Source organism: Buceros rhinoceros, unplaced genomic scaffold (genome assembly GCF_000710305.1).
Source record: "Buceros rhinoceros silvestris isolate BGI_N320 unplaced genomic scaffold, ASM71030v1 scaffold13223, whole genome shotgun sequence".
Taxonomy (NCBI): domain Eukaryota; kingdom Metazoa; phylum Chordata; class Aves; order Bucerotiformes; family Bucerotidae; genus Buceros; species Buceros rhinoceros.
The window spans coordinates 381-11,301 of record NW_010405448.1 but is presented as its reverse complement, the minus strand read 5'-3'; the positions used below and the strand labels follow the sequence as shown (position 1 = coordinate 11,301).

The 10,921-nt window shown below is 39.5% G+C and overlaps 1 protein-coding gene across 1 annotated transcript in view; it reads right to left on the bottom strand.

The window, feature by feature from the left end:
• Nucleotides 1-10,422, bottom strand: part of PTPRC (protein tyrosine phosphatase, receptor type, C) — a 13,169-nt gene extending 2,747 nt beyond the window's left edge. Inside the window, exons 1-14 of the mRNA XM_010133746.1 lie at nt 10,346-10,422; nt 10,089-10,120; nt 8,824-8,939; nt 8,223-8,313; nt 8,053-8,129; nt 7,788-7,824; nt 7,268-7,365; nt 6,202-6,327; nt 4,197-4,354; nt 3,160-3,295; nt 2,310-2,459; nt 1,757-1,847; nt 1,290-1,423; nt 228-362 (exon numbers count right to left, since the gene is read on the bottom strand). Coding sequence (XP_010132048.1) covers nt 228-362; nt 1,290-1,423; nt 1,757-1,847; nt 2,310-2,459; nt 3,160-3,295; nt 4,197-4,354; nt 6,202-6,327; nt 7,268-7,365; nt 7,788-7,824; nt 8,053-8,129; nt 8,223-8,313; nt 8,824-8,939; nt 10,089-10,120; nt 10,346-10,422 — 1,458 coding nt within the window. The remainder of the gene's footprint in view (nt 1-227; nt 363-1,289; nt 1,424-1,756; nt 1,848-2,309; nt 2,460-3,159; nt 3,296-4,196; nt 4,355-6,201; nt 6,328-7,267; nt 7,366-7,787; nt 7,825-8,052; nt 8,130-8,222; nt 8,314-8,823; nt 8,940-10,088; nt 10,121-10,345) is intronic.
• Nucleotides 10,423-10,921: the final 499 nt, after the last annotated feature.

Genomic DNA, 10,921 nt, shown 5'->3' with positions numbered 1-10,921 from the left:
AGGAATGTCATTTTTATTTTAAAATATAGCATCATACTCTCTGCCCCTCAAAAATTAATTTGGACGTAAATTAAGAAGGTAAATAATAGAACAAATTATATTGGAAATCCAAACGTCTCATCCTATGAAACAGGCTTAGCTGGAGGAAGGGAACAAGAGAATGCAGTGCAGTGTTTCTTTGCATGTAGAGGACCCTTAATACGTTGGTGTGAAGCTGATGTCCTCACCTGATCTCCCTCTTTCAGTTCTGTCAGCATAACAATGACTTTGACTTTTCTTTGGAAGACCATTTGCCAGAAGTCAGAGATAGTTTCCTGCAGCGGTCCCTGTGTCGCAATCATGGATTTTGGACCCCAGTAACCCTATAAAAGAAATTTTTAATATTTTTTTCTGAAGTTCCTTTGAAACATGATTGTCATGCAACAGAATTAATTGTCATGTAAAGAATACCCAGAGAAATAAACTAATGAACCCTTTTGTTCATTAAGGACAATACACCAAAGGACAACACACCTATCACTGTAGGCAATGGTCTTACAGGATTTCTACGAGTCAAATGACATTGAACTCAATCCTCCTAACAACAGTATGACTTCCAGATTGCCAGCGAGGAATATGTCTGCTGCAGTGAGTGAGACCTCACTTTCCATTTTCAGCAAAGGGTATTTTTAAGGGCTAAAACATTGAATTTTACACAGCTGTTTAATTTGATCAGTAAGAAATTGAGTAGACACCACACAAACTTGGTGCACCAGTCAGTTCACACTGAGCCACCCAAAACTAAACACACATCTAACTCTGAGTAGATATCCTAACCATGAAACATTTTAAAGCACTCCAATAAATGAAATTTAGCTAGAAATTCCATTAAAATCAGTTGCTTCATTAGTGAACAATCTCCGCCCTCCTTCTTTTGGAGGCCCCAGTGATGACCCCAGCTTTCACTAGTAGGGTTTTGTGCATGTGAATAACAATACTCACATGTCACTAACAGGAAAAACATTAATACGGATAGACCTGTAGGAAGATGCCCACTCACATGTTGTCATGAGGCCAGTCTGAAAGCTGCTGGTTTCAAACACAAAAAAAGTGTTTCTCTGTTTAGTCCCACTCTTTGAAATTGCACAGTCTTAAGACCATGTAAGGGAAAAAGACTCATTTTACTACTGCAGCAAAATGTAGAATATTTTGATGGTTAAAACTATCAGAAGACAATAAGAGCTCAAGCTAGAATATAGTTTTAGCTGAAAGCTTGTGAAATACTTGTAGTGGATCCTCTAAATACATACAGTTATGAAGGAAGCATTGATGTATTTGCTTGATTCCTCACAGTCGCTGTCCTCATCTGAGGAATCATCTGAATCATGTTCACCCTCCTTAACGCAGTCGTCTTCATGCCTGATCGGCACTCGGTTAAAGTCATCTGCGTGAGACAAAGTGTCAAGGTCACACCATGCTTCTGCTCAGTGGAGCATTAGAGAGGGGCTGTCCGCACACGGGCAGGGGGCAAACAGATAGAAAAAAGTCAGTCCTATCACAACAGACTGCAGAACAAAGGACACTTTATTTGAAATAAATGCTCCCAATAATTCACATTTTTCAAACCTTATCTCTTCTTTTTTTAAAACACTATGAGATGTTTCTAATTTTACAGTTTTGAGAAAATTAATCAATCAAATACATCTCAAAATTTAGTAGTTTTTTCCTCACAGAAGATAACAGATAAAACATGAGAAGTTTAATGGAAAATACTTACATGGAATTATGTTGGCATTCCTATTTTTGCTTTTATTTTCCTCACGATTCCCAGTGTTTTGTGTCCGCCACCCCTTATAGGAAGGTAATCTCTAAGGAAGGAGGATAGTTGGTATTATATTTGATTAACATGGTTCCTGGGATCATTGTTCCCTTCTGGGCACTGACGCTCAGTCTTCATCTCCCAGTGCCTCACTTCTTACTTTGATTCTTTAAACTTTGGTCACATCTGGGCTACAGTTTATATACCTTTCTATTATTTATATACCGTGTACAATGGCACAGAAAGTCATACGTATAGACACATAAAGACATATAGACATCATCGTTTTATGCTCCCCATCTTTGTTAAAAGTATTAACATCAAGAGCAGGAATAAAATTTCATTAATTTACAGCTTTTTTCATGAAGGTAAAGAAACTCCTTCTGTGCCAGGGAATTAAAATAGCACCGAGCGATCTATTAGGTGTGGTATCTCTATCCCATGACTGCTGTGCGAGGCACTTTCTAATGCAAGCGAGAGATAAGGGCACAAGAACTCAATGCTTATTTACCTGAAACTCTGCCTCTAGCAGAGAAGGATCACTTGGAGGGTCTTTCCTTTTCAGATTGTTAAGATAGGAATGCAGTTCTGACAGACTGACCTCTGTTTCTCCATACTGATTGTATTCCACTAGCGCTTGATGGATAAGGATGTACTGTGACTGGTGTTTCCCATTTTAAGGGTTTAAAAATGCAGTTATTAAAAAATAAAAAATAAAAAATAATTTTTCATATCACTTTTTAAAACCATTGTAAGAAACCATATACTCACATGATGTTAGTGATGTTAATACTAAACATTAACGTTAAATACTCATTAAATAAAAGTATTAAAAATCAGAATGACTTCCAAATTAAGACATTTTGGAGCACATCTAGTGTGTTGGATGAAAAGAGATCTGCAAATAAATGCGATGTCATTCAAGAAATACGCAACTGAGATTTGAAAGATCCTCAAAATGTTTAAACATATTAAAAACATGCATTGCATCAGTCTGTGCTTTTATTACACTCTCAACCCAACTGAAAATCCCACCTAAACAGAGAGATTTTAGAATTTGACAATTAAGATTCTCTGCAAGCTGAGTTTTGCATGTGTGAATTGTATGCCAAAAGATAGATTATCAAATCTAAAATGTTCTTCTTGGCTTCCTTTTTAAAGCCTAAACCTAAAGAGGTGACGTTTCTAAAACTGAGAAACTGTGTTGGAAATTTTTCTCTCTTAGTATTTTTCAGAGCTATAGTTTCTATGAAGAACTTCCACTCAAATCAGTACCCAAAACTGAGCAGCGTACTTCTGAGAAGTACTGATGTCGCCCTAGCAAAGGTGAGTTCCAAGTAACGGGAATTTTACTGAGATACCTCTACTTGAACCATGAGGCACCGCTGCCGACGCAGCTTCACAACATAGCCATAAACATCCACTCTGCCTTCCGCATCCAGCCCCTCCAGCATGGCATCAATTCCTATGTACGTCCCGGTGCGCCCAACGCCAGCACTGCAAAGCACAAACAGATGTGGCTGTTGAGAGGGAATGGCACGTCCCAGTCCCACTCTGAGAGGGGAACAGTCAGTGAGAGAGCGGAAGTGAAGATATGTAACAACAAGATGTGAAGGGACTTGCTGTAGAGTAATTGGTAAAGTAATCAAATGATGAGTTTGTATTTTAAATAACTTTTAATGGAAGTAAGGTCAATGCTGCCAAAAGTGCCAAATATAGCCAGAATGGCCCCAAGTGCTACGAAGATGATTAGATTACGTCAGAGGACTGGAACATCTCTCTTACAAGGAAAGGCTGTGAGACCTGGCTCTGTTTAGCCTGGAGAAGAGAAGACAGAGGGGATCTGATCGATGCTTATGAATCTCTAAAGGACAGGTGTCAAGAGGGTGGGGCTGGACTCCTTTTCGAGTCAGGACAAGGGGCAACGGGCACAAACTAGAACACAGGAGGTTGCATCTGAACATAAGGAAAACCTCTCTTCTTTGAGGGTGACAGAGTACTGGAAGAGGATGCCCAGAGAGAGAGTTTGTGGAGTCTCCTTCTCTGGAGATATTAAAAATCTGCCTGTGTGCCATCCTGTGCAACCTGCTCTTGGTGAACCCGCTTCAGTTCTAGGCTGGACTAGATGAGCTCCTGAGGTCCCTTCCAACCCCTACCATTCTGTGATTCTATGATTTATCTGGCTGCTTTCCAAAAGTTCAAAAGTCTGTATATCCTCAGGTTTTATCGACCTGAATATCCTTCAAGTCCTTCAGAAAACAGTCCTTTTTACGCACCTTTGGCTGCCTCACTCTCAAGTAATCAAGTCACGAAATAACTTTGCCAGCTCCCTTTTCTGAATGGCTTCACTTCATGTTCATTTAACATTAACAATTTTTTTTTAATTATATACATTTACCTGCAATGAACCACTATTGGTCCACTAAAAAAGTTGCTGAGAGCATTAACTCTGCGTCGGAGTTTGAGAAGGAGATGTGGATCCTCAGGGACTCCGTGGTCTGGCCAGCTTGTGAACTGAATGTGAGTGACATCTCTTCCATTTGTCCTTTCTCTTCCCTATGCAAAGCGAAGTGTGAAGTTTTTAAATATATATATATATATACACAAAGCCAAAAGCAACTGCAGATATACAAAGCAGAAGAAAAATAAGGGCAATAGTAATCAATGCAATGTTGTAATCCCAATGGTCTCTCAGGTTACCACGTTTTTCGTATTCAATTTAATTAAAAATATCCATGAATCAGAAATATACAATGGCTCCAACAGAGGACAAGCAGGAGGTTCGAAGTATTGCTAAAAATACTTTTTTCTCAGGTTAGCCTACGATCCAGAGTATAATATGTCTCCTCACTCAACTTGGCCAGTTAATAGCTCTGCTCACTTCAAGGGGTACAAGTTGGTAATTCTCGTGTCTCCTAGGAGCAGCCTGCTGATGGTACAACAGATTTTAGAGAAAAAAAAAAAAATTGAACTGTAGCTCAGGCTTCTACCATTTAGAAGTAGATACAAGAAATTGTGTGATTTTCAATGAGGTTGACTCTCCTAGGTCACTCGATTAAAGCTTAAAGCATGTCAGGTCTTCAGTCCTACTTTTATACGTTGCTGCTAGATTAAAAGAGAGGGCATGCACTTTGATAACCATAATTGTAAAGTAGAATCAGAAAGACATCTCAATGGCATTATTTTACTGGCCAAGATTTAATATAGTTCTATGGGCATTTCCCCAGGAACTAATTCCCAGCTTCTCACTCAAAGTTGAAATGTCCAGTTGGAGTATGGTTGTTCATACAGTTATTTGCCATTGTTTCAGTAATTATAGATCACTACTCCACCAGAACTGCAGAAGTCTCCACTTTATGGCCAGGGACCACTCTTCAATTTCACAACCAACATTGGTTTTATTTATATTAATATGATGTCAGCCAAACAGTAAGCAGACAGCTCTAAAAATACCACTCCTCAACCTGCAGCAATCTCTCATTTCCAGTATCAGACTGTTCTAGTCACAGAGCAATCCTTTGTTAATAGTTAATTCTTCATATCCTGGTATTCTCACTGTCTTCACACTAAGTTACAACTTTCCTTTAATCAGAACAATTTTGATGCAACATGAGACAGCAGAATAGGAATTTCCAGCTGTAATCAGGACCAAGATGGGTGGAGACTGCTGCTTGACCATCTTGCTGAAGAGCTGTCAGCAGATTTAATCTCCATGCTTTTAGCTCTGACTTAACACTCCATTTACCCTCACTGAAGGGCCTGAGAAGAGAGTTTAGCCTTATATGGCAAATCTTGTTCTCAGTTACACACAAAGTAACTAATGTGACTTCATATGTATAAAAGAGAGCAATTAACCAGCCTTAATGATCCTAGGCCTAGCCAAGTGGTAATTTTAGAACACTTATGTTTATAAATGCACTTGAGATTAACAGAATTTGGAATGGCCCCACGGTACAATTATCACAAGGTGCTCTATGAGCCACACTGATTTTACTTCCAGAAGGTTATGCTGAGATACATGCAAACGAGTAAAATTTCTCTGTTAAAGAACAAGTTAAATATCGAAGGAAACCACAGTGTATTAAGTTTTCCATACTTAACAGCATATTAACATTTCCTCTTCAATGTAGATTCCAGAATACTAAAGAAAGCATGCTTTTAGGTTAGGAAATATATGTCTAACTTGTATTTCTTGTAAGGAGTGACACCTGCATCTGAGGATTTTTCTCTTAAACTCTATGTTGCTTAGGGGAAAACACCAACAGAGCTGTTAGGGAAAGCCAGCAGAGCATTTCCCATCGATAGCTGACGCTTCTCCTCTTAAAGGGCTCTCTCAGCGATACCTACAGACTCCAAACAGACACTCCAATTGCAGTCAGTCTTACCCTTCTGAAACCACTTACGTTTGTGATGTGTAGTTTCTGAATGACATAGTCTGGACACGTTTTACTCTCATGGATCCTCACAATGATGTCCCCATACGTTGCAGAGCCATTCTCCATTGACGGCCAGTACTGGGCACATTTGTTCTATGAAGAGATGAAGTTAAGTGAGCAGCGTGACAGCAAAGCAGCAGAGAGGTGAGAGCTGGAAGAAAGTGATTTAAAAGAGATGGCAACTCAATATAGTTTTTCCAACTTGTCTTGTCCTCTCCTGAAAAAGCTGAGACTGCTTAGATGTCAGTGCTTAATAATTCCAAATATCCAGCAATTCAGCTCTCTGAAGTTTATGCCCATGGAATTTCACTTGAAACGGGAAAAATCCTGTAACACTGGTTGAAAAAGTGACCAGCTAGTGTTGCTGTTGCCTGAAGGCTGTAGAGAAGTTTGCAGCTACTTCTATGATTTCTTCTTCAGTCTTCAGTGAGGGACACTGCTCCTGCCTGACTATAACACTAACTTGGGGATGCTGTAAATCTGCATGCTGCCAACATTTTTATCTTTAAAGCAGTTAAAACAGCATTTCACCTGCTTTCTGCTATACCTGGAATAAGGAACAAAAGCAAACCAGAAGCACCCAACCTTCCGGTTAATGGGAGAGCAAAGAACCGATAAACTGATAATGCTACTCTGTAGCATTTACTGCGGGCGTTGCCAGAATACCAGCAGATAACAGACAGGAGAAAAACACAAACCATGGCTTTTTTGACAGGTCTGTGAAGAGCTAGAGTTCTGCCTTGGGCTCTTTTCTGGATTTATTAGCTGTAATTTGGAAGCTCACCCTCTGCTACTTACAGCTGAGGCTACAGTGACATTTTCTGGTAAGACTGGTAATTCCATAAGGCAAAGCTGGTTTGGCACGCTTCCCAACAGAGGTTCTGTCACAGCCAGAGAACAGCAAAGAATGAAAACAAAGTACCCAGAAAATGTAATTGGCTACAGCACAGCAACCCATTCTGTTTTCAGACAAAAGAAGGAAAGATGGATGGAAGGATGGAAAGACGGATAGATACAGGTAGGTAATTCTCACCCTCTTTCCTTCCTCACAGCGAGTCACCATGACAATAATTGTCGCCTTCTGTTCCCAGATCATTCTCCAGAAATCATCCGTGGTTTCATCCTTGGGGCCTAGCAGGAGACATTTTAAGGGAATTTTTCAGATTGCAACTACCTGAAAAAGCATTTGCCTTCTCGACCTGCTTAGCCATGCAGTTTGAGCAGCAAAGCAGAGATCACGCAAATTACAGCTACAGTCTTGATTCCATTATGACTGCTGCTATTAGGCTACAACGTTTTCAAAGTCTCACGTGTATCTTTAGTGCACAGCTGTGAAATCTGGAAACTGTTGGTGTACATTTGTACGTCATGAGAAATCTGCCTTTGAAGTACCATTTGATCATCTTCACAAAAAAACCATTGGCAACTTTTTCATATTAAATTTCAAAATGTCAGAGTTTCCATTTTTCTTTAAATTTACTAATACTTTTTTACTAGTCTCTGACAAGAAGTGGGTGAATAAAGAAAACGTACTCTTTTAAGGTTAAAATTACCTTGTGCAGCAATGTATTTTCTTGGTTCTTTGAAGCCCTATAAAAAGTACAGTGTTATCAACTTTTAGAAAGGAAGCATGAACAATTTAAAAGATTTGCAACTTCAAAAATAAATTCAATATGCATGAGTCCGGTAATACTAAATACATTACAAAGATGGAAAGAACTCAAATGGAAATCCTCCAAGGTGTTTGATCATGAAATACACAGACTGCAGAATTTCTTGAGCAGGGCCTAGGGCTTTTCTTCAGTAAAAGTCACTCACATCAATATAACTTGCATTGATATAGTCTGATCCGAGGTCTCCTGGGATCTCTGAGAGCTCAACACGGTTATGATCATCTGTTTACATAATTTAAAACAAAATAATATATTACCTCAAAGCGCTGAGAAAACAAATATTTATAAAATGTGCGAAAATTGTAACATACTCACATGGAAGGATATCAATGTAACGATTTTTGTTTTGATTATGGCTTTTTTTGGCCTCCTTTATTGAAAATTTAGTGAAAACTCTAGGAATACTCTGTAAAATACAGTGGTTTTTATTAGGTTAGCGTGTATTTAAAATAGCTTCTACTTACAGTTAAATGCATATGGAAGAAATTTTATACTACTGAGTCTGGAAGATAACATTCTGTTTCGTATGATGCTACCATAATGTTCATGTATTTCCTATATCTAAAATAAACACATTTATTTTCACTTAATATAAATAATGGATAACTCTACAATTAGATAATATATACATCCCATGGCTATGCAGTAAGGGAGAGTATTAAAAATAAGCATTAAAACGTACTTTAGAATGAGAAGTATTTAGACTGTGTATTTTATACTTTTGCTGAAACACACTTTCAGGGGAAAAAAAAAAAGTACCATCATAAGGAGGAAAGCGGGGTAGCAAAATCACCTGAAGCCCATTTGCACTTAGATGAGAATTCGCTAAGTGCATATACTCCCAACATGTTCTTGAACAGAATTCTTCCAACCACTTGGCTACAAATACGTGGCACATATCGAGCCACTGACAAACCTGAAATTCATCCAAGAAAAGTCTTCCTTCATCAGCAATCTTCCTCTTGTACGTGTCCAGCAAGTGCTCCGAAGGTATTGGCTCTATGTTCAGAAGTTGCCTCTCATCGTCTTTAACTGTGTAAACACATTGAGCATTTACCCTTAGTGACTTTGGAAACAGAAACTACATTTCAGTGAACGTGATTCTCAAATCATCAGATCAATTCACAAAGAGACAAACCTCTTTATTTTAACTAAGCATGTTTATTTTTTAAAAAATGGTGTTGCCTGAGCCAGCTGTTAGCAAACAGGCCCTGGGAATAACCGAATTTGTTCAGCAACGCCGCCTGACCGGAGACACCTCTGGAGGAACCACACGCAGGGGCGTTGCGTCAAGAGCACTTTTGTACAACGTGGCAATCGTCACTTTCAGGCCACAGCCACAGCCTTGACACCCACGAGAGTTAGGTGGCCTCGCCCCCTGCTTCGATTCTGGCCATTTACCACCAGCGGTAAAGCGGATCTCTGTGCAAAGGACGTCAGTGCTGCAACATGTATCGCCTGCTTTTTCAGATTTTCTCCGAGTTGCAATAACCTGTAATACCATCTTTAATGATAAACTGTTGAACAAGTTTTGACACCTCTAACTAGACTTTTATTCATTTTTCATTTACAATGAGAAGATACTTTTTTACACAACCTTGTGCCTAAGCAAAGGGATTGCAACATTGAGGCAGTGTTACTTCCTGTGTAATGTAGTTAATTTCTCTGGGTTTGAATGTCTCTTTTCTCTTTCCTCGAAGCTTCCTGCTATTGACTGATTCTATCTTTCTTCACAGGCTTTGAAATGTTGTGCAAAGCATTGCGCATAATGATCAGTTTCAGTCTTTGGGATTTGAAAACCTTCAAAATTCTGTACTAAAAAAATGACTGGCTCATGTTTAAATTCTTGCTTTGAAAAAACTGCACAGGAAAGGGAAATTCTAGTTGAAGCTGTATTTGATTCTGGACTTACTCTCAGGATTAGACATATAACAAAATTAGGTTTGTAATTAAAAATATATAAAAGTTTTGCAAACACTGATAAACTTTCCATTCATTTAAGTATAAATACTTCTGCTATGCATTGGCTGAAGTATTCTTTTTTCTCCAAATGAGGTGTTACCATGCTAAATATCTGTAATCTTTGTATTCAACCTGGAATGTAAACAATCCGAAGGGGTCAGCAAGGCATGTGATTAACTTTTATTTTCACTTGCTAGATAAGTAAAGAAAGACACTCACCGACAACAAGGTTCATACCTTCAGAAGAACTGCTGTAAGAAACAAAACCATCTGTAAAAGCTTTGACTAGTGAGATGTACATGTGATAATGAGTTAAATAAAAGCAGTTTGGTACGTGACAAGACTGTTCATAACCAGTGGACGAATGCTGCAACTGGGACTCTCAGGCCCTACGCAAAGGTGGTGGGGATGCTTGTCCTTCTGCTCTGAGCACTACTGATGGGGAGAAATAAAGCAACCACACCAAACAGCTTTACCGCTTGCAGAATTTTGTCCATATACTCTGCAGCAAATATGCCTTTGACTTCTGCACTGGAGTGGCTGCCCGCACCATCTTTGCATCTCTTGCTAAATCAGTGACAAAAAGCTAACACATACATAAAACACTCGTACAGCGAAACTACATTTAAATGGGAAGTAGCCAACAATGAGCCTGACTCTCTGGTCCTGTACCGGTAAAAATTAGCTTTGGGTCCCTAGCATCTGAGTTCGCATCTGAGCAAGTGCAGCTCCCTGTCCCCCTAATGGGAAGAGAGAAGGTGGAAAGTGGCTGGAAGAGAGGAGGCCCCAAGTTCTGCTGTTGCCAGAGGGCTGCTAGAGAGGTTCCTGAAGAAATTCCCCTAACTCCTTCATTTCTACCAGCAGCAAATGTCCTCTCACGCACTGTACCCCCTTCCTTCACGGCAATAGCAGCAGTCAGTCAGCCTGGCTTCCCAGGGCTCCGGCACAGCCATCTGGGAAGGCAATGACCATTCTTTTATCGCCATCCCCTCTCTGGAAGGACTGCCAAGTCACCTAGAGATACCTATAATAAACAAAGCCTCCCCGAGACC